Source organism: Mandrillus leucophaeus, unplaced genomic scaffold (assembly GCF_000951045.1).
Source record: "Mandrillus leucophaeus isolate KB7577 unplaced genomic scaffold, Mleu.le_1.0 Scaffold145, whole genome shotgun sequence".
NCBI classification, from domain to species: Eukaryota; Metazoa; Chordata; class Mammalia; order Primates; family Cercopithecidae; genus Mandrillus; species Mandrillus leucophaeus.
The window spans coordinates 86,208-110,439 of record NW_012101421.1 but is presented as its reverse complement, the minus strand read 5'-3'; the positions used below and the strand labels follow the sequence as shown (position 1 = coordinate 110,439).

Sequence of the window (24,232 nt, the reverse complement as noted above, 5' to 3'; positions counted from 1 at the left end):
TTTTGGTTGCGTAAAAATGGTTAGATTCGAATTTCTTACATTTGGTTTTAATTTCTGACATGCCAAAGCCTGTTTATTCATGCCATTTGGCATAAACTCCTTCTGTCGTGTGTTTTGTCATGTTAGTCAAATCTGGAGAGAATACTGTACATGTATTTTGCTTTAATCTGAAAACATTGGCAGAATTTGTTCAGACGTCGAAGGGCAGATCCGCTGATCCAATGACAAGGGTGTGCCTGGCATCCAGCAGGGCCCCTGTCGAGGCAGGGATCCCTGCGGGCGGATTGGGGTTCTGCATTGAGATGCACCGCGCAGCGCCGGCGATGGTGCCGCCCTGGGACGATCTGGCCTGCCAGGGCCTCTCTGCAGGCCGGGCGGGGCGGCAGCGCTGCGGGGCAGGCGAGGGGCGTGGGAGAGCTGGCAGAGGGTGCGCCAGAGACCGCTTTCCCGAGCGCGATCGCCCCGGTGGCTGCTGGGGAGCAGAGGGGCAGGCTCGGGCAGCTCCTCAGCTGTGCCGGCGATGATAAAACTTGAGAAATAACAAGGAGTGGCCTCTCCGCGTCCTCTGGGTCCAATCTGGTTTCAGGAGTGAAGTTGCTCCCGGGCAGGCAAGCCTGAGAGAGGCCAAAGACACTTAAAGACAAGCAGCGGCGAGAAAAGCACCTCCGCGCCCCACACCTCAGCAGGTCTCGCTCTGGGCACCCTCCTGGCGCCCGCGTTCTCCTGGCCCTGCCCCGCATCCCGATGGCCGCCGCTGGGCTCCGGCGCTCAGTGCGCGGAGCCGCCTGCCGGCAGCTGCTGCTGACCCTGGTGGTGAGCCAGACCTCGCCGGATAGGGCTGGGATGGGGACGGGGGTGGATCGGCTCTGGACGCTGCGCGGAGCTGGGGCCAAAGCGGGCCGAAACGTGACCACCGCGGCTCAGATCAATGCTGCGGGTCTGGTAGCCGCCCCAAGTTCGGGCCTGCAAGAGTGAGGAGAGAAAACGCGTGCTTGCTGGTCGACTCTGGACTCAGCTTTTTGTTTTGAGACACCGCGTTCGATTGTCGGAATTCTGAGTCGCGCTCAGGCTTCGCTGCGCTCTGGCGGGCGCCGTCGCGGGTTGGGCAGGGGATTGGGATTCACGCTCCTCCCCAGGTGGTGGAGCTGCTGGTGGTGGTGGTTGGAGGGCGCCTTTGGGTGGAGAGGGAGGAAGAGAGCTTGTTGGTCAGTATTTTAGGATCCCTGAGAGCTCAAAGCACAGACGTGAAATGGGATTTAGGGGCTGCCCCCTCCCCCGCTCCGGGTCCCAGTTGACCTGGATGAGTTCGTTAGTGTGTGCAGCCGGGGCTGTGTCCCTCGGTCCCTTTGTGGGGCTGCCCCTGAGAAGCGGGTTTCTCGGTATCTCCCCTAAAGGGTATTCAGAAGCTCACGCATGCGGTCTACCCCCGCCAGCCTCCCAGCCGGGGGCGGGATGTGCCCGGGGCGCTAAGGTGTGGGAAGGCTGGGCCAGAATGGGGGTTGGGGTCGTGTTGTGTCTGGGGGATGCGGCCGAGGTGGGGAGACGGGTAGAGGGTGACAGTGGTGCGGGATGATGGATGCGGTGGGGTTGGGTCGTACTCGGAGGAATGAGCGATCAGAGCACAGCCTGGGGTTTCGAGTCTCCGGAAACCTGCCGCCCAGGACCAAATCCTCTAGGAGAGAAAGTTAGAGACAATGCTCTGAGAACACGGGAGACTTGAAGTGTTCAGAACTCTGGCGGCGCGGCTGCACGCGAAGCTTCAGGCTTCAACAGAGTTTCATTCCGCACGCTCAGAAGGGATCCGCGGACCCGCGACTTCCCCGCATCCACGGATGTGCATGGGGTCCGACAAGAGCGAGGTGTATAGTATCCGCGTCGGCAGTGAGTCGAATCTGGTCTCGCGGATTCTCACTGCTTCCTGGCCCTCCACCCTGGCAAGTGGGAGTGGGTCTAAGGGTTGTCCTCCCTTTAGGTCAGCGAGATATGAATATGGGATTGGTAGTTATGATCTACGATATGTTTATGCAGAAGGAATTGGACAAATAAGCGCATCTATTTGCCCGGGAACTGTTCCGACAAAGTATCTGAGCTTATGAAATGACTACAAATGCAAACTGCTTGCAAAATGTGTTCTTTTGTAACATATTTAAAAGCTTTTTCAGCTTTTCAGTTTACAAGCATGCATTTGGGGTTTTGTGTTTCCTTTACAAAGGGATTGAGGATGGGGAACGAAACTGCGGGTGCTGCTCTCAGATTTTCTCGCATTCGCTCATGGTTTCTGGAGGCCATAGAAGACCAGGAGATGTCCTGGCAAGGCATGGGTGGGGGTGTCGGGCTGTGGCAAGGAAGAAGGTGGGCGTAAATCTAAATGGAGGAAGCTTCAGCTTTGATCTAGGATATACTGGTTTAAGATTTTCTTTAAAAAAAATAATTCCATTGAGTTTAGATTAAATGCTATATCTGGAGACTTAAATATCCGAAAGTGTACATAAAATGACAGTTGCTTTCATCTGCAATTGTCAATTTACAAACACTTGCAGTTTCGGACCGAATGGGTAAATTAACACTTCTCTTGACCATCTCATGTCTGTATTTCCTTCCTTTTGACTCATACGACTCTCAACTTTTCACTATAATATTAATGACATAGCATTTTAGAAACACTTTTCATTTTATAGAGACTTTAATGGGTATCTTTAAACCATTATTTATCTTTAAAACATTGCTTGTTCTAAGGAGACAGCTTTTCAAAGCAAGTCTTTAACAAGAATCTGAGACTTGTTAAATTTTAGTCTTCCCAGTAAGCAGCCCAACAGGTTGAGGAATTTTCCCATTCCGCACTTTTCCTGTATCTCCTTCCCAGCCTGTGCCCCACCACACTCTGAAGTGTAAATACAATTTCTAATAATCACACGCACAAAGAAAAAAATGAGAGGGGAATACTAAAAAAGAAGTATATCGGAGCATCTCACTATTGTTAAGTTTTTGATTGCCTCAGAAAGTGTATTTTCTTCTTAATGTAACCAGAATTGTTAGGGATGGTGGAAACTAATTTTCATGAGATCAGTTGTCTTCTGCCTGTTACAAATAATACGATTCTTTTAAAAATGTGTGTTGATACTGTTACCAAATCCACTTTAAGAATTATGTTATCTATTATACATTATAAATGGCACATACTTGGACACAGCTAATCCATCATTTTGTTAAACGGGCTCCTTTTCTAAAGGAACTAAAATAGTTGAAACTTTTGAAATAACTCCCCTCAAATCTGTACTTTTCCTCTTTGGAGTTTATGAACTCTGCCTGCAACCTATGTTGATAAATAGGCATCCAAATTTTTATATTTTATAGGGTTAATGTGAATAATGTGAGTCCATACCAGAAAAACTTATGTGGTTGTTTTGCTCTTGATAATAGTTGATATATTCATCATTTTAAAATGAAAGGGACTATAGTAATTTCTAAAGACTTTTACATTCACGAAAAGAAGATTATGGCAAATAAAGGAAGTAGATGAAAACTAGTTTTAAAACTGCAAGCTTAAAAAAGTCAAAATTGTAGTATAGGTATATTTAGATTGATGCATTGTCAGCTACCTTATTAAAAGGAGATTGTTGATGTTCCTATTGAGATACAGCTAGATACGGAAGCACGTTCTGAATAAATAAATGTAAACTCATGCACATTTTTTGGTCCTGTTGTAATTCCCATGTGGCAGTCCTGTTCCATAGATGGTATCTGTGGTGACCTGCAGTTAATCATACTTTCCACTGAAAGTGTGATAGCTGGAATTCCCATCTTACAATGAGTTTGGGTAGAAACAAATTTATTATACTCATCTAAGTACTGAGAATGCAGAGCAGTAAATCTTGCAATTTACTTTTTGAAGTGGTAAGAATTGGAAAGGTAATATTTCCATTCTGAAGAAGACTTATGGCCACAGGAGAGATGAAGAGTTTAAAATTCTGTAATTATTGTGTTCAACCCAGAAGATGCTCTTCACATTTAAGACATACCATAAATTTCCATTCTTTTTCTTCTTTCTCTACTGAAGCAGGGTGCCATTTTAGAAAGCCTACTTTGTGTATTTACTATAAAATTAAACACTAGCATAAAAGTGAAACAACTGCAGACAACACCTTTAATTTTCATTCTCTCTTTGGCATTAAATTTTTCAATCAGGATTTAGTGATTTGTCTGATAAGCTTTCTATCATGCAATTAATACAATTTGCTTAGTACTGTAAAATGCAACAAACCAATTTATTTTGCTTAGGCTGCAGTAGGTAATACTTTACATTATCATTTTTAAGCTTAGTTTTTTATATTTTAATTTAAAATATGGGCACTCTTGTATACAGAAGTTATTTTTATTATAAAATAACTTTAAAGGTCATTAGTTCATCATCGTTAATATACTAGCGTCTTTACATTTTTTTACTTTATTTTATTTTCAATAATGCATCCAAACCTCACAAAAACATAATCTCAATTGAATTCATAGTTTCAAGAAACATACTATAACTGAAGTCTATATTGAATATTATCCCTTTCAAAAGTTGTCTTAATGAATTAACTGTACATTCTTTCTAATAAAGTCCTATGTGGCAATGAAAATCAATGAACTACTGCTATATAGTTAGGAACTTTGAAAATATTAGTAATGTTCCATTTCTTAACCTTGAATGTGAGTACCCTAATGTTCATTTTATTATTTATTAAAACACACACGTATGCTATATGTAATCTTTGGTATTTATAATATATTTTAGGCAGAACATTTTTAAAAAAGGAAAGAAATGAGCAGTAGAGGGTATCAACTAAACCAAACCTCTTGAGTATAGAGAAAACCCTGCTCCAATTGAACAAGTAAAAACAGAAAAGGCATAGATAAAACAATATTAGGAATGAAAAGGAAGTACAGTTTTGGAGAGAACAAAGGTTAAAAAGTAAAATAATAATATTAATAGATAATTCCAATTAATTTGAAAATACAGACAAAACAGACAACTTCTTACAAAATACACATAACCAACATTGACTTGAGTAGGTATACAAAACCTAAATAGACCTATAACCATTAAATAAACTGAATTAGAAGCCAGATAGCTCCACACACACTTCTTTAGATCCACCAGGCCCGGGCTTATGATAAGTTAATTCTTTCAAAATTATATGGAACAGAGAGTCTGTACTTTCTGTAAATTGTTTCAAACAACAGAAAAATACAGTACTCTTCTTAACTCTTTTTATGAGGATTGTATGAAGTTGAAAAATCGTAGCCTGATCTTACTTACAAATATGTGAAATGTTGAGATAAATTGAAAGCAAACCAATATATTTGTAAGCATAAATGTATGATGTTCCTATAAGGCTTATCTCAGGAAAGGAAACATGGTTTCACATTAGAACATCTATTACTGTATTTTAACATAGAATCAACAGAGAAAATGTATCAACAGAGAAAAACTGATTATTTCAAAATAAGTGGAAATAGTTCATTTTAAAAGAATTCATATAATTCATAGTACACTCAGAATATAGAGAATGAACTTTTTTTTTTTTTTGAGATGGAGTGTCACTCTGTCAACCAGGCTCCAGTGCAATGGCATGATCTTGACTCACTACAACCTCTGCCTCCCAGATTCAAGTGATTCTCCTACCTCAGCTTCCTGAGTAGCTGGGATTACAGGCTCGCGCCACCACACCCAGCTAATTTTTGTATTTTTAGTAGAGACGGGGTTTCACCATGTTAGTCAAGCTGGTCTCGAACTCCTGAGCTCATGATCTGCCTGCCTCAGCCTTCCAGTGTGCTGGGATTACAGGTGTGAGCCACTGCACCTGGCCAAGAGTGAACTCTCTTAATGTAATGAAACATATCTAAGAAAAATGAATGAATGAATGAATGTTAGAAGGAAAAAAGAAAAAGACTCATAATTAATGGCAAAATTATAAAAAATATTCTCTTTAAGTTAGAAACAAATCCATAATGGTCAGTATAGGTGTTTCTATTCAGCATTCCAGAAGAAGTCCTAACAAGCATATTAGATAAAAAATAGCAATAATGAAAGACTTGTAGGATTAAAAGAAAATAAACCTAATTGTCATTTTGCCAGCGACAGGTTTAACTACATAGAAAATCCAACACTATCTATTGACAGATACTAGAACTAATAAAAGTAAGCAAGTTTCATGAATATAAGCTTAATATTTTTACATGATTGCATATATTATCAAGGGACAACTCAAAAATATGTTAAGAGGAATCCCATTCATACAACAACAAATCAATGTATCTAAGATAAATGTAACAAAAAATGTGAAAGACCTTTATAGCAAAAATTACAAAGCTTTATTGAAAAGCAAACATAATTCGGCTGAGCGTAGTGGCTCATGCCTGTAATCCCAGCACTTTGGGAGGCTAAGGCAGGCAGATCACGAGGTCAGGATTCGAGACCAGCCTGGCCAACATGATGAAACCCCATCTCTACTAAAAATACAAAAATTAGCCGGGCGTGGTGGTGCACGCCTGTAATCTCAGCTACTCAGGAGGCTGAGGCAGGAGAACTGCTTGAACCCCGGGGCAGATGTTGTAGTGAGCCGAGATCATGCCGCTGCACTCCAGCCTGGGTGACAGAGCGAGACTCCATCTCAAATTCGGCGGGGGGTGGGGGGGGGGGAGAAAAAAAACAGCAAAAAGGAAACATAATTCATAAGTAATTGAGAATGAATCATGTTCGTGGATGGAAAGTCTCAAGAGCCCTAAATGTCAAATTCTCTTTAAATTAACATTTAAATGAAATGGAATGTCATCAACATCCTAAAAGAAATTTTTACAGAACTTGGGCAGCTGATCATAAAATTGTTTTGAGAGTCAAAGTCTAAAAAGAGCAAAAATACTACTTTAAAAAAGAAGATTGAGCAATGGGGACTTCGAAGTTTTTGAGTATCTGGTATACATAAAATTTTAATAAAGATGTGTCAAATAAAAAAACAAAATTGAAGCACTCTGTTTATCAAAAGATTTTGTAATAAAAGGTAAAAAGCAAACTATGTAAAGCTATAAGAAAAAAATAAATTTAAAAAATGCAAACTTAAGTGATTAAAGGAGAAGAATAGACAATTTACAGAAAATAAATGGCAGATAAACACAAGAAAATACAGTCAATCTCACTAAAAATTAATAAAATGCAAATTAAAACAGCCGTTAGGTTGGCAACATGGAAGAAGTCATAAAATTATTTGTAAGGGAGGATATGGGAAATAGAGAGATTTAATATGCTGGGGGCATTAATAGAAATTGATATTAGTACTTTGGAGAGCAACTTCGCAATAGCTAATAAAATTGAAGATGTTCATGTATGGCACAGTAATTTCCGCTGTAGGCAGTGCTGCTCACATAGCATCATTTGTAATAGAAGAAATGAAAAACAATCTAAATAACCATCAATAGAAGAATGACTAGTAATAAACTGTGGTACATTTATGGAAAAATCTCAAACATACTGTTGGGTGAAAAAAGCAAATGGCAAAGGGATGCATATGAACACATACTACCCAATACCAGCTTATATTTTATAGGCCCAAGCATATACTACATAATAAAAGTATAAAATCCTACTGAGGAAGTATAAATTCTAACTTCTGAAAAAACTATTCCCTGGAGAAGCGTTGGAAATATAATAGAGCATAAGACTTTAGCCACATCTGTAAATTTTAATTAAAAAATGGAGCAAAAATTGCAAAATATTCATTTTTTTAAAAGATCTAGATGGACACAGAGCATTTATTATGTTCTAATTGATTTAAATATTTCAGTTAGCTGAAATATTTTGAAAAGAGATGTGAATAAGTATATATTGGGCGTAGCGTTTTTTTGGGATTCAAAAATAGCAACTATAGAGTTACAATATATTTCAACCAATGGGTGGTTTGTTGAAGGAAACCATTTTTCATCCCAAGGTGGCAACTATATGCTTAAGGAAAATATTAAATTAAGCATATGTATGATTTTTTTTTAAAGGGCAAACAACTTATTACTTCATTGTCCCAGTTTGCAATCTGGTTAGGATTTTCTGAAAACGACTTCTTGGCTTATTATACCTAAATTAAACAGCATTGTTATATGTTGGCCCTATTTGTCCATATTTTTGAGATATTTTATTTATTCTGACTAATTCAAGTGAGGGTAAGGTGAATTTTTGAGAAGTACAATAATTTTAGATCACATATTAGAATAATTTTGATAATGTATGTATTTGTATATAGATATATTTACAGTTATGTTACTATGAGTTAAAATCTTTTAATTTGTGCAGAAATCCATTTTATATTTGATTATATCAGAAATAAAATACTTCTTTGTGGTTATTATTCCATTTTATTGTGTTGAAATTACTTCTGTGAATTTGTAAATTTGACAAGGCCTTTCACTACCAATTTGTAGAAGTAACTGGAAAGAGTCATTTTTCGATCAACGTCAGTGCCCTTTTTTGTTTCAAACTGCATTATTGAAATATAATTTACATTCGTAAAATTCACCTTCGTTAAGTGTACAATTCAGTGAATTTTAGTAAATTTGAAGAATGTGCAATCATTACTACAATCTGATTTTAGAAGTTTTTCATCACTTTAAAAATAAGCCTCATGCCCATTTACAAGCACTTCCCATGGAAATTTACTTTGTTCCTGCGTATTTACCTATTGTGGACATTTTATGTAAATGAAATCATACAGTATGTGTTGTTTTGTTCTAGTTTCTTTGACTGAGTATGTTTTATAGGTTTATCCTTGTTGTAGCATGCATAGTACTTAACAAAGTAAATTTCGTTGTATGGATTGTTTTCACTTTTTGCCTGTTGTGAATGATGGTATGTACTGTGAATATTCATGACAAGTTTTTGTGTGGACATAGGTTTTTATTTCATTTAGGAAGAGTGGAATTGATGGGTCATTTAAGTTTATTTTTAACTTTTTGAGAAATTGCAAAACTATTTTCCAAAGTGTCTGCACCACTTTACATTTCCTCCAGCAATGTGTAGAGGTTTCAGTTTCTCGACATCCTCACCAATACTTGTTATTTTCTGTCATATTTATTTTAGTTATCCTAGCAAGTAGGTATTGCATTGTCATTTAGATAACCATTTCCCTAAAACCTAATGATGTTGGGCATCTTTTCATCTACTTTTTGGCCATTTTAATATCTTTTTTGGGATAATACCTATTCCAATCCTTTGCCCATTTTTCTGTGTTATTTGCCTTTTTATTATTGTGTTGCAGGAATTCTCTAAATATTTTTGATACCAGTCCTTTATTGGTTTGAAACTATTTTCTTCTATCCCATGAGTTATATTTTTCACTTTTGTAAAGAAAGTGGTATTTTTCTGGAGAGCAGAAGTTTTTACTTTGAATAAGTATTATTTAACAACTTTTCTTTATCACTGTGTTTTTGGTGTTGTATATAATAAATCATTTCCTAACCCAACATCATAAAGATTTGCTCTCAAGTTTACCTCTAAATAATTTATTTCTTACATTTATGTCTGTGGTTCATTTTGAGCTAATTTTCATGTGTAGTATGAGGTAGGGGTTCAAATTCACTTTTTTTTTTTCCAGGAAGATATCAAATCATCCCAATACCATTTATTGAATAGACTATTTATTTCTCTTGAAATTTCTGCAAGCTAACCATAAATCTAAGGCCTTGTTTCTGGCATTTAAGTTCTATTCCATTCATCTATATATTTATTCTATTGCCAGTACCACTCTGTTTTGATTATTGTAGCTTTGTAGCAAGTTTTGAAATTGGTAAATATGTCTTTCAATTTTTTTTTGTTTTTCAATTTTATTTGGGTACCTTGTATTTCTATAAAGACTAATTTTCAATTTATTCAAAAAAGTTATCTGGGATTTTTATAGAGATTGTATTGAATCTGTAAATTAATTTTGGGAATGTGTATTCTGATCCATGAAGATGGGCTATCTCTCTATTTATCTAGGTCTTTAAAAATTTCCTTCAGCAATGTTTTATGGTTTTCAGTGTATAATATTTTATTTCTTTGATGACCTTTATTCCTAAGTATTTTATTCTTCTTAATACTCTACAAATCAATTTTCTTGCTTAGTTTTCAAATTTTTCAATGCTAGTGTACAGGAATGCAGTCACATGTTCATCTTGTATCCAGTAGCCTTACTGAACTCATTTATTTAGACAGTTTTTTAGTGGATTCCTAGGATTTTCTATCTACAAATTTATGTCATCTGAGAATAGAAACAATTTTACCTTTTCCTTTCCAATTTGGATGCCTTTGATTTTATTTTCTTGTGCAATTTTCCTGGCTAGAAGCTGCAGTATAATGTTAAATAGAAGCATGGTGAAACCCCATCCCTACTAAAACTATAAAAATTAGCTGCTCATGGTGGTGGGTGCCTGTAATCCCAGCTACTTGGGAGGCTGAGGCGGGAGAATTGCTTGAAGCTGGGAGGTGGAGGGTGCCATGAGCTGAGAGCATGCCATTGCACTCCAGCCTAGGCGATAGAGTGAGACTCAGTCACAAAAATAAATAAATAAATAAATAAATATAAACAAAGAAGCAGTTAGAGCAGAGCAGACATCATTGTCTTATTCCTGATGCTAGAAGAAATAATTCAATCTTTCTCCTTTAAATATGAAGTTAGTTGTTGTTTGCCATAAATGAACTTTATCATATTGAGCAAGTCCCTTTCTATTCCTAGTTTGCTGGGGGTTTGTTATAAATGGGTGTTGGACTTTGTCAGTTGCTTGTTTTACATCTATTTATATGATTATGTTTTTTAATCTTTATTTTCTACTGTATTAATGTGACCTTTTAAATTCTAGATCTTCAGTCTTGCTGGTGAAGCCTGCAAAAAAGTGATACTTAATGTACCTTCTAAACTAGAGGCAGACAAAATAATTGGCAGAGGTGAGAAATTTTAAAAGTCTGTTTAAAGCAGAAATTTAGTTTACATAGGCTGGAAAGAGCATGAAAGAGCATACCTTTGCCTTTTGGAGGTAGCCTGAATCTACTAACAAGGGATGTCCCTCCAGGGAGTAAACCAGAAGTTATCATTCTTCTAAAAATGTGAAGATGAGAGAAATATGTTATCAGCCCTAAAGATGTTTATTTTACTTTTTTGCTAAATATTTCCACCTGTGACAGATTTGAATTAATGTGTAAACACGACTCATGGACTGAGCAAATGAATCCTTTGAAAGGTTGTTACTTATATGAGTAGTCATTTATCCATTTGCTTTCTGTTAAGACAAATAGTTGAAGAATAGGATGGATGACAGGTACATTTTGATGTTTATATGCATTTTATTACCCATTACTAGAGGCCAGAAATCCCAGGGAAGAAAGACTCAATGTGGAGTTTCAGTGTGGGGCCCTGGGAAGCTTGGAACACACAGAGTATCGTGGGCCTGCAGGGGAAATTGTGTACAGAAAAGTGCCAGTGGGAAGAAAAATTCAGAGATCAGATTTTTCTTATGTGACTCTTTACCAAACTCATACACTCCATCGCTCTTTGGCTCATGACTTCTCACTAAATATAGGTGTATCTTAAACCCTCAGATTGTATTGTTAGGGAAACTCTTCTATATGTTTATCCAGGTGTGTTGGGGGCATGTAGCTAAGTTTTGTCATGATTATAACATGCCCACATCTTTATCTGGAAGGTCATTTTCATAAGTCTATTAGAAGCATATAAAGGTTTTTAAAACTTTATTTAATAAAAGGTTTATTTAATAGAAATATACAGTTGATAATTATTTTTTAACTGAAAGAAAATGATTATTTTTTAAGTAATGTAAAAAACAGGTTTAGATCTCTGGTAAATGCAAAGTGATTGGCTGATTTCATCCCACTTCATGGTTTTTAAAAAGATTATATACATTATTTTAACACATTTTTTCTTCTCATGTGTTTCCACCTTATAACTTGGAAATTTTTACTTGCAGTTAATTTGGAAGAGTGCTTCAGATCTGCAGACCTCATCCAGTCAAGTGATCCTGATTTCAGAGTTCTAAGTGATGGGTCAGTGTACACAGCCAGGGCTGTTGTACTGTCCGATGAGAAAAGATCATTTACCATAAGGCTTTCTGACAAAAGGAAACAGACACAGAAAGAGGTTACTGTGCTGCTAGAACATCAGAAGAAGGTATTTAAAGTACATTAAATATTTTCAGGCATTTTTTTCATTAAAATACTCTCATTAAAAATTGCAAAGAGAAACAAGGATAAATAGGGTATTTTCCCCTTTTGTTTTCATTTTGTTTCCTTTCCTTTCACTTCGCTTCCATTTTCTTACCCTTTTCCTTCCCTTCCATTTTTTCACCCTGTCCTTTTCATTCCTTCCCTTTTCCTTCTCCTTTCCTTCCCCTTCTCTTTCCCCTTCCCTTTCTTCCCTCCCTGTCACCTTCCCTCTCTTCCTTTTTCTATCTTTCTCTCTACCTCACTCTCTTGTCTCTCCCTCTCTCTCTTTCTTAACACTTGCTGAACTCTGGTTTTGGTTTTACTTTATTAAACCTAAATTATTTCTCCTCTGTGAGGGCTTCTTCCACCTCTAAACTCTAACTATTGTCTTTTGTGCACTGGTGTCGGTTTGATTATCCCTCTATTATAGAATTCAGAATTTTTTTAATGCAAAGCCTTTACAGTGAGGAATGCCATTATGAAAGTAGTCACAAAATGATGAAAGTTTTAGGCTGGATTACACCTAATCTGTGTTAACTGTATCAACAATAAAGCTAATTTAAGTTACAGCTTAGCACTTTGCTAAATGTTTAATGCAATTATTTATTAATTAATTCTCATGAAATAAAATATCTCCCTTGCTGCATCATGAAATGAGATGGACATCACTAAAAAGTCTAATAGAACTTTCTCCCGTGATAGAGACGTGCACTGTCCGCACTGTTTGATATGGTAGCTCAATATTAATGGCTACTCTGCACTTGGCATGTGGCTAGTGCAACCGAAGGATAGAGCTTCTTATGTTATTTAATGCCAGTTAATTTAAATTTAAATAATCACATGACTTATGGTGGCCAAGGGCTACCATATCAGACAGTGTATATAGAGCACTGTGGCAGTGAAGGACATATATTTTCTTTCTGTGACCTAAGGGCATGAGCTTTTAACTAAAAGAACAGGTAAGTGCTATCTGGAGATTGTTGTAGAGAGAATGTGTTCTATATCTCTATTTGGGACAAAGCAAGAAGAGCTAAGCATATAATGGTGATTTTCCTAACATGAAAGTATAGTCAGCGTTAGAATGGTGTACAAAAAGAAATTCTCTGTTTCTTGAAACCTATAAAATCTGGATATATTCTTTCTCACCCTTCTAATGCAGAAAGACTTTATTAACTGGTTTAGCTTTAGCGTGGAAATGCCTGACACTGAACCTCTAAAGAAGGATTAGGTTTATGAGCTGTCCACTATTTTACACAATGTAGACTGTGATGCTTTTGTTTATTTATGTATTTGTTTTTCTCTAAATTCAGGTACTGAAGACAAGACACACTAGAGAAACTGTCCTCAGGCGTGCCAAGAGGAGATGGGCACCTATTCCTTGCTCTATGCAAGAGAATTCCTTGGGCCCTTTCCCTTTGTTTCTTCAACAAGTAGGTTTACATCTTTTCTGGTTAGGATTGCTTTAATTCTAAGAGTCTGTTTCATTGAGATTTAATACCTCTTTAAACATATAAAAATAAACAGATCTGATTAAAGATGTTCATGAGGTGTAACAAAAGTAAAATGAGAAATAAAATCACTAAAAACCTAATAATAGGTTTCCACTGAGAAAGGCTCTAAAGCCATTGAATGATCTTTATTTGTTTATTCATTCATTTAGCAGGGAGTTACTGAGCACTTACTCTATCCTGTGGGAGGTACTGCTCTAGGTCCTAAAGATAGAAGTAAATTTAGTCATGGCCCTTGCTCTCATGTGGTTTACTGGCCTCGTGAAGGAGACAAAAGTAGGATAATAATTACAACTTTTAGTGATGAGTGCTATGATTCTAGTATAGAGCTATTTGGTGATTTGGTAACAAATGAGATGAACATTAAACCCTGAGGTAAGGTGGTAAAAAACAAGAGAAGGCTTAGAGAAGGAGAAAACCGAGTTGAGTCCTGAAGAATGGAAAACTTTTCTGCAGGTGAATAACTGTAGAAGAAGAGGGAAGTACAGAAGTGAGAGCTCCTTAGAGGAGCTCTGGGTGGCTTAGGCTTCCAAGTTGTGATGGAATGGAGCAGGTAGATGAGGCTGAAGAAGGAGGTAGGGGTCAAACCACTATGGACTATGTGCATTCTACTAGTAAGTTTAATTTTATCTTAATAACAAGGAGAAATTCTTAAGCAGATTACTGACATGATCAGGTTTACTTTTCTCATTAAGATCCAAATGGAACATGCACAACTGAAACCATTACTGAAGTAGGCCTGTGGCCTTCTGCTTGTCTTTTTCCCCTTAAATTTCCAATAGTGTACTTGATATTTAATACTAATGGTGTAACCTGTGTACTAATTGTTTCAGTTTTTAACTATCCTTCCACCGTCATTCACACTTACTTTTTATTCTACCCCAGTGCTAGATATTTGTTTATTCTTCATGAATATTATAACTTGAACACTGATGAAGCATGTTAAGAAATGATTTCTAATTGCCAAAGCTGTGCCAATCATAGCTAGTTTTACCCTTTGCTTTGCAAAACCAGTCACCATCTCAGTCCTCATTTCCTTGACATATTTACATTTGACATAGCTGACCTTTCCCTTATTTTGGAAATGTTTCTTTATTTGGCTCCTAGGACACCACTCATCTAGTTTTCCACTTACTTCGTTGATCACTCCTTAGTAGGTTTGGTTGGATCTTCCTCATCCATCCTCCCAGCCTGCTGTCCCAGTCTCTAAACTTTGGAGAGCTCCAGGGCTCAGTCAATGAATCTTATCTCTTGTTTCTTGATATTTACTCTCTCAGTGATCTCATCAGATCTCCTAACTCTAAATACTATTTATACACTGAATACTTAAAACTTGGCATTTCCAGTCCAAACTATCTAATTGATATTAACACTTGGAAGCTTAATAGGGTTTCAAACTAAACTTATGGAAATAAAATGCTTGTTATTTCTCCTAAAAACAGTCATCTCAATTAGCAGAGTTCAATCCTTCTAACTCTCTGGGCATTGGAGTCTGATTCATAAAGTTTAAGCTGCAGAAAACATACTTCTGTCTAAGTTCTTAACAGATAAGGATTTATTACCATTTATTAAAGAGTTTACAGAATTGTCCAGAGGGCTGAAGAAACAAACTTTAGTTGAACTTTCAGGAACAAATCCTCAAGCTAGCTACACCACAGGATCTACAACCAAGGGACATATTGCTTCTCCATGATAGAGAAGACATTATTTCAAGAACCAAAGTGCCACTGGCACAGTGAGGGAAACACCATAGCCATATTCCTCCTCATGCAACTTCAGAACAGTCTCTGAACTGTGCCAACCAGCATCAGTGAAAAGATTGATCTGTATCTTATTTTGTAACACAAAGTTGGCGAATATCTAGTAGTACATATGCTATTGCAGAAAAGGAAGGAAAGAAGGAAGGAAGGGAGGGAGTGAGGGAGTGAGGGAGTGAGGGAGGGAGGGAGGAATGGAGGGAGAGAGGGAGGAGGGAAGGAAGGAAAGAAGGAAGGAAGGAAAACAAACGCATCTGAACTGAGATGTCAGAAAAAAATAGCAGAAGTAGCAAAAATGAGACACCTGCCTACCTCAAAAAAAGAAAGAAAAGAAAGAAAGAAAGAAAGAAACAAAGAAAGAAATGCAAACTGTGATGCCAGCAAAAATAACAGAAGCAGCAAAAATGAGACACCTGCCTACACATCTGACCATCCATGTTTAAATCCAGAACTCTGGTTTCAAGAGATTCTGCAAAATTTGGGGATTTTGGTTTATTTTTGTTTGAACATTTCTAGCATCTGCACTATGAGAAGACACTGTAGAAGGAAAATGAAACAGATATTGAGCTTCAATTTAGCCTATATGTCTATTCTTCTCATAGTTATTTGATTTCTGTATTATACAGTATTGGCATAGGTATATTTTACTGAAATCCCAAATAATAGTGGCTTAAGCAAGACAGAAGTTTATTCCTTTCTTGTAAAAGTGTGATCTGGTAAAAAAGGCTCTAATTTGAGAAAACACCAAGGACACAGGTTTCTTTACTTTTTATCTTGGCTGTCCCTGCAGGTTCCAGATGACTCACCTCTGTGTCCAACAGGGAGAAGACACTTTCTCACCTTCTAGAGCACAACTGGATTTTGCACATATCATTTCTGTTCGTGTTCCCTTGACCCGACCTTTGCATGTGGCTCTAACTAATTGCAAGGGTGACTGAGAAATCCTTTCTTCTGGGCAACCCTGTGATGACTACAAATTCGAATACTAAGGAAGATGGGAAGAATAGATATTAAGAGATACTAGCACCCTCCGACATAGCATCCTTGACTTCCATCTTTATACCACACATCCAACCCATCAAAAATTTTGATGACTGTACCTTTAAATTATGTCCAGAATCTAACCACTTCTCACCACCCCTATGGCTATCATGTTAGTCTAACTAACTACAGTCTCTCTCTGGGTTTTTGCAGTAACTTCCTCAGCGGTCTACCTGCTTTTTCCCTTACCCATCCAACCACATCTAGTCATGCTTGACAAAACAGCAGGTATTACCTTTGAGGATATAAATCAGATGATGTTACTCTTGTCTAAATTCTCCAGTGGTTTTCCATTTGACTCCAAGGATAAGGCAGCATCCTCGAATTCTCCAATGTGATGTGGCCCCTATTACCTCACTACCTCTTTATGTGCTACTTCTTTTTTCCATGCTCTTTCTATTCCAATCACAGTGACTTTCTTGCTACTCCTTGAACATGCTAGGCAAAACCCCGGCCTGTTCCCTTGCACTTCCTATTTTCTCTGCCAGAAAGATCCTTCCCTGTTTATCTTCATAGCTTATTCTTTTAATTTTTGTCAGTTTTCTTCCTAAGGTACATTCCAATTGGGATTCCCTTCTTCATATGAGAATCCTTGTTTGCCTTACCCTTGCCAACAATGGTTATTATTGTTCTTTTCTATCTTTTCTATTGAAATTATCTCTTTAAAATGAAAAGATACATCAGCTGCATTTTAAAAATTGTAACTGAATTTAGTTTTAATTGTTTTCATACTTTTTTTCCACTTTTAGGTTGAATCTGATGCAGCACAGAACTATACTGTCTTCTACTCAATAAGTGGACGTGGAGTTGATCAAGAACCTTTAAATTTGTTTTATATAGAAAGAGACACTGGAAATCTATTTTGCACTCAGCCTGTGGATCGTGAAGAATATGATGTTTTTGATGTAGGACTTTTATTGATATGCCTGACTTTAAATTATTAAACTATGTTTCTTCTGATGCTTACTCCAGCTACTCTTTCCTGTCTCCTTGCACTCCCTTCTTAGAGGGTATCTTAGAATCAAGGGGAAATAGAATGTGCAACATTTTGGAATACTTGGTCAGCTCTTTGTCTCAACTGCTGTTAGGTAAGCCTGAAATGAAGCAAAGAGGTTCAATACTGGAATGTAAATTTCAATGTATTTAGATGTAAATGTCAGTAAATTTCCAAACAGTTGGTTTTGCTTATGAGATAATCTCTCTCTCTTTCTCACTGGTTACTGGCACCTTTTCCTCACTTCAAGGCATGTCTACAGTTGATTGGAAGAATCTTCTTTCTATACTGCTCTTACTTCCATTTTTGCCTTTTTTCCACACAGATGATTATTTGATCACATCTGAGAACTACATAAGAAAGTGAAAGTGGGAGACCAAACTCAAATAAGGGTTAATAAGCCAGTATTCTGATCTAGATGAGCTTATAGTCAATGGGAAATAACTCAGATAATTTTCAGTATAATATGGTAAACGCTGGGAGGTCATGTGTCATTCCTGTGATTCTGATGGAATGATTATTGGAAAGAGAGATTCTGTTCCTACAAAAAGAGAGAAGAGATGCTGTGTAAACAAACATGACTGATGTCCCCCACGTGACATGCTCTGCATTTGCTTAGAAAATTTTCAATTCAGTGTTGTAATCACATGTTGAATAGAAATACATTCTATTTGACATTACATTGCCTTTAATCAGCAATGGGGAAATTAGTGCATGTATTTCGTCAGAAAAATTCTTACAAATATGTGGTCTATTAGGTAAAATAATAACAGCTCAGTAGTTACAAATTGGGCATTGCTGCTTTATTTAGATAATGTAGTAGGAATTTTTCCCATTGCAGTGAGTTTAATTGTTCTCTCCAGCATAATTTTCTGATTACAGAGATAATTTATATTCACATTTAATTCCTCAGTCTAATGGACAGAGTCAGCCCCGACTTCACTGTACTCTGACCTCGGTTTTATTTGCGATAGCCATTTCCACCACATACTGGATGATCTTCGCAGTAAAGTGTTTCTCCATTTGGTGCTTTGATAATTAAAAACCTAGTGAATACAAAAACTTCAAAGTAGTTTATTATTGAAAAGATTTCAAAGCAGGTAGTAGAGAAAGCATCTTATTCTGTCTTGCCAGAATCTGATATTAATGGAACTTTCTTCTTGCTGTTTTGCAGTTGATTGCTTATGCGTCAACTGCAGATGGATATTCAGCAGATCTGCCTCTCCCACTACCCATCAGAGTAGAAGATGAAAATGACAACCACCCTGTTTTCACAGAAGCAATTTATAATTTTGAAGTTTCAGAAAGTAGTAGACTTGGTAAGTCTGTTTTTAAGAATAAAAAGAATCATTTTAAACATGTGTGTGTACATTTTAAAAGACATTGAGCTTTTTACACTCAAGGCCAGATCAGCCTGAGATAACGCTGAACTAGTATCTACTTACCAGAAAACACTTAATCCCATCACTTTCAATCAATATGTGCCTTACCCAGATAGTACAGAAGTTTTTGTCGTTGTCAATATGATACTAATTAACTGTAAAGGCAGCTAATAGTTATTCAAGCTCTGTATGATACTTAGTTTATATATTTTATTTCATTTCCTCATTATGTGAGTTTTTCATTATTCTCAACTCCAAGAGAGGACATGCAGGGTGGAATGAACAATAAAACTAAAATCGGTATGGTTTTTTTTTTTTTTTTTGAGCTTTTATTTAGGAAGGTGTTAAATGGTTTCCTCTGAGGGTACAATTTTTTTTATGTTCCTATTCATATTCTCTTCTTTTAAAACTACTACCTCACTACTTCCAATTTAGAATGAATACCAGAATAACTTCAGAGAAACTTACATCAAATGTTCTCCATTCTAAACACTTGCTCTTACCTGTGGAAAACTGAAGTATTTTAGTTTACCTGGCCCTTAAAATGTGGCACTTATGATGGCTTCTGAGACTTGTAATATGGAGAATAACTACTCACAATAAAGTTTAAAGGAGGAGGATTCAGTCATAAAGGATGACTTTGCCAATTTGCTTTTTAAAGTTTTCAGTAGTTGCTTAGATCGTCACTGCAATATTATATCTGCTTTTTCCCTCCATGTTTTCCTTTGTTAACTTGATGTCATAGATGTTAACTTCTATGGTACAGTTTTAAAATTTTTTTAAAATTATTGGTTTGGAGTTTAGGAAACTTAGTTTTGTTTCTTTTTAAATATATTTTACTGTGTATACACTATTGTGTATAGTGAAGGTTTACAACATGATGTTATGGAATACACACAGATAATAAAATGGCCACTATAGCATAGAAAACATAGTTTTTAATGTAGGGTCTGTTACTAACTCACTGTGGAAACTTATGGAAGTCCCTCTGAGGTTTCTTACATGTAAAATGAGCTCATTACATTAGATGACCTATAATGGTTTTAGCCTTACAATTCTATGACATTACATTGACATTATATTGCCTTTAATTAATTAGCAATGGGGTATGCTTTCCCTTTTTCCAAAAGGGGTAATTGGTTTCAGGCTTTCTTGAGGATTCTGTTCTCTTCCATAGTAACAGAGAAAAATAAAGGACAAACACTTTGATGCGCAGCTTAACCCAAGGTACTTTAAGCACATTTTATCAGTAGGTTCAGATCAGTTGAGGCTGTGATACTAAACTGGTTTATTAGAACAAATCAAATCAGGAAGTAGCAAAAAGAGTATAGAAAGGAGAGGCTGGACTACTAAAGGTCAATCGATCATCTATATTATTACTGCATACCCCTAATCAGTCTTGATTTGGCTATCAATCAAAAGTCCAATTTTTAAAAAATCTGATTATTAAGGACACATGCTTTATTCCTCCAGCTAGGTTTGTTATTGAAATATGTGCAGATATGTATTCAAATTATTTTTGACTGCCATTTAACTAATTTCTTTAGTAATTTATGATCAAATGTGTTAAACTGTGAGCAAAACAAAAGTATACCTTCATTTTCAGCATCAGAGTGTTTTGTGTGATAAATTTGAAGTTATCTTCATCAGTCCTATCTAAAGATGAAATAATACTCTGGTAATAAATACATTTTAAATTAGGTTTCCACCATCATTGTTAGCATTTTAAGAATTTTGAAAATATATTTAGCAATTCTGAAAATTAAAGGCTCTTTCATTTTTTAATGTGTAGGTACTACAGTGGGCGTGGTTTGTGCCACAGACAGAGATGAACCGGACACAATGCACACGCGCCTGAAATACAGCATTTTGCAGCAGACACCAAGATCGCCTGGGCTGTTTTCTGTGCATCCCAGCACAGGTGTAATCACCACAGTCTCTCATTATTTGGACAGAGAGGTAGCTCTCACACTCCGTAGAATTTCATTTCGCTGAGGATTACGCTTCCCTCCCCCATTTATTATAACTTGCTATCCTGTGGATTAATAGTTTAATTTTATTTTAGGCATAAGACAGTAAGAATTCCTAACATTTTTTCTGTTTTTTTTAAAAAATATTATTTCTATTTCCTTATGTTAGAGTAGCCATAAGGACTAGAAATGCAGATCAATTGGCATTTAGAAGGGATGAGAAAAGAAAAAATTTCATTAAAAATTTTTTTTTTCTTATGTGTGGCTAGTTGGTTCCAATTCAGCAAAGGTCTCAATTTTCTTGTAGGACAATCAGTTTTGCTTGTTCTATGCGTGTAGATCATGCCCTGATTTCTACTTTAATTATTATAGCTATATATTTTTTTTTAGTGGGAAAAGGATTAGTTGAAATAAAATGGATGGATTATTAGAAATATGTAACACTTTTTTGGATGATAGTAATAACATATTGTCATGTATCTAGTACTTTATATATTGAACTTCTTAATGCATACTTTTATTTGCCCTTTAGAATATTTTTGTTTGACTAGATAGGTGTTATATCCAATCTGTAAAGGAAAAATGTGACAGAAACCTTGATTGACTTGCTCAAGTCAAATTATTGCACTGAATCTTATCTTTAGTTTTTATTGTTCTATTTTGTCAGCAATCATGCATTATTGACTAAGGCAGATGAATCAATTTTATATGCACAAAACAGCTTTATTAGAATAGTTCAATGTTTCCCACTACAACTAGAATACCTTATACAGAAGAGTCAATATCACTGGAAAATATAAGGAAGAAATCAATGGGATTTGATGACAAAGAAACAGGGAGGGATGGTGGGAATCCCTGAGAAGTAGTACAAACGTTTTAATTATCGTTCTTTTTATTTTCTGTGGGGCTGGAGCATTTTATGTTATAGATAAAATACATAAGGATAGTAATAAGTGGGAAAGTTTTAAGGAGAAAATCCAAATGTGCTTTTGTGTCTGTGGAGTATGTAGAGATGATGTGGTAATCAAGTGAATAATCGAAACTTTGCAAGTTAACAGATTTTAGTCATCACATTTTTAAAAATGAAGTTTAGAAAAATTAAATTTAGGGGTCTACAACTTGTAAGACACAGTTTTAGGATTAAACCCAGGTCTGCTACTTTCCTGATGAAGAAAAAATCTACCAGGATTTTGTGGGCAATAACCATGGAGCATTGAGGGGAACAACATGAGAAGTAAAAATCATGGGAGATTAAAAAAAATGAATTTAGAGGAAGATAAACAGAATATCAGGGATTCTTAAAGCATATGGGAAGAGCATTTTAAGTTGGGAATATTGGTTTACTTTCTCTGTTTGTTTTTTTTTTTTTTTTTTGAGAGGGGGTCTCGCTCTGTTGCCCAGGCTGAAGTGCAATGGCACAATCATGGTGTACTGCAACCTCTACCTCCTGGGCTCAAACAATCCTCCCACCTCAGCCTCCTGTGTAGCTGGGATTACAGGACGCACATGGTCCTGTAAAAAAAAAATGGCTTTTTTTCAATTGTTTGTGGAGACAGGGTTTTGCCATGCTGCCCACGTTGGTCTAGACTCTTGTGCTCAAGCAATAAGCCTGCCTCAGCCTCCCAAAGTGTTGGAATTTACAGGCGTGAGCCATGGCCAGAATATTCATTTTCAGTATGGAAGGGAGTTCAAGTAAAATAAAGACTGAGGGAAGAGACAGAAGGAAACAAAAAATGAAGAAAAATAAAAGAATAAAAACCTGACTAAAGAATAGTAAGATAAAAGAAGAAGGCCACAAAGATGATTGTACCACAAATTAATGACTTCAATTCACTATCACCACACCATCTGCAAAATTTCATTGCCAAATCTAACAGCAACCTTAAGTCCCTGTCTATTGCTGACACTTGTTAACACTCTCTCTTCCCTTAGATTTCTGGTCTTCCTCCTGCTTCTGTGATCTTTCCTTTTTAGTGGCCTTTGCATAGTCTTCTTATTCCCTTCGTGGTAGGAATGCTGTAGGTCCTTATATCCTAGGCTCTTCTCATCTGCAACCTCTCCTGAATTGAATAATCTGATTCCTGCCATAATTTCAACCATCATGTACATACTGATGACTTCTGGATAGACATTTCTGGCCATGATCTCTTTGGTACATATGAAGCCATATATCCAGGTGTCTTTTGGACTTTACTCCTTAGATTTCCTTTTGGCACATAAGATTCAACATACGCAAAACAAAACTCAGTATTTCTACCCCTTTGCCAACCTCAGTAGTGTTTACTTCCTCTGAGAATTGTTCTCCTGAATTTCCTGTATTGTTTGGTGGTGCCCCCGTCTTCTTATCTCTCCAAATGGGACACCTGAAAATCATTCTCGATCCCTTCTTTCTCTCTTGATTTGTATATTGAATTTACTGTTAAGTCCTACTCCATTTTAACTCCCAAGTAACTTTCCTGCCATCCTTTCTCTTTGTCCTCATTGCTACTGCCTCAGATTTGGGACACCTGCCCTATTTATTTATTTGTTTGTTGTTTAGAGAAGAGATCTTGCTCTGTCGCTCAGGCTTTAATGCTGTGGTGTGATCATAACTCACTGTTACCTCAAACTTCCACTCAAGGGTCCATCCACTTCAGCTTCTCAAGTAGCTTGGGAGTACAGACACATCACCGTGCCCAGCTAAACTTTTATTTTTTTGTAGAGATGAGCTATATTGCCCAGGCCTGAGTCAAACTCGTGGCCTCAAGTGATCCTTCTACATTGGCCTCCCAAAGTGCTGGGATTACAGGCGTCAGCCACTGTGCTGGCCCAAGCCATCTGTTTTAGATGATTGCTGCAGGCGAGTTTCAACTGATTGCTTAGATTTTTCAGCTTACTCCAAATTATGCCAAAACTTCCTTAAGAATATATTTTTTAAACACTCAAATGTTCTGGCCGGGCGTGGTGTCTCGTGTCTGTAATCCCAGCACTTTGGGAGGCCAACGCGGGTGAATCATGAGGTCAAGAGCTTGAGACCAGCCTGGCCAACATGGTGAAACCCCGACTCTACAAAAATACAAAAAATTAGCTGGGCGTTGTGGTGGGCACCTATAATCCTAGCTACTAGGGAGGCTGAGGCAGGAGAATCATTTGAACTCAGGGGACAGAGGTTGCAGTGAGCCGAGATGACGCCACTCTACTCCAGCCTGGGTGACAGTGTGAGACTATCTCAAAACAAAACAAAACTAAACTAAACCAAACTAAAATGTTCTTATTTTGTGTTGCCCTTACGACTTCCAAAAACCTTTTAGCTATTACCTGTTACTTAAAGCATAAGTACTATTTCTGAGTAAGGGTCTTTGTAATTTATTATTTATTTATTTA

General features: G+C 36.9%; 1 protein-coding gene across 1 annotated transcript in view; it reads left to right on the top strand.

Annotated features, from left to right (window-relative positions):
- Positions 1-532: 532 nt before the first annotated feature.
- DSC3 (desmocollin 3) overlaps positions 533-24,232 on the top strand; it is a 48,686-nt gene continuing 24,986 nt past the window's right edge. The window contains exons 1-7 of the mRNA XM_011974363.1: positions 533-813; positions 10,861-10,945; positions 11,983-12,182; positions 13,528-13,647; positions 17,273-17,428; positions 18,692-18,836; positions 20,692-20,858. Of these exons, the coding sequence (XP_011829753.1) occupies positions 745-813; positions 10,861-10,945; positions 11,983-12,182; positions 13,528-13,647; positions 17,273-17,428; positions 18,692-18,836; positions 20,692-20,858 (942 nt within the window). The 5' untranslated portion in view covers positions 533-744. The remainder of the gene's footprint in view (positions 814-10,860; positions 10,946-11,982; positions 12,183-13,527; positions 13,648-17,272; positions 17,429-18,691; positions 18,837-20,691; positions 20,859-24,232) is intronic.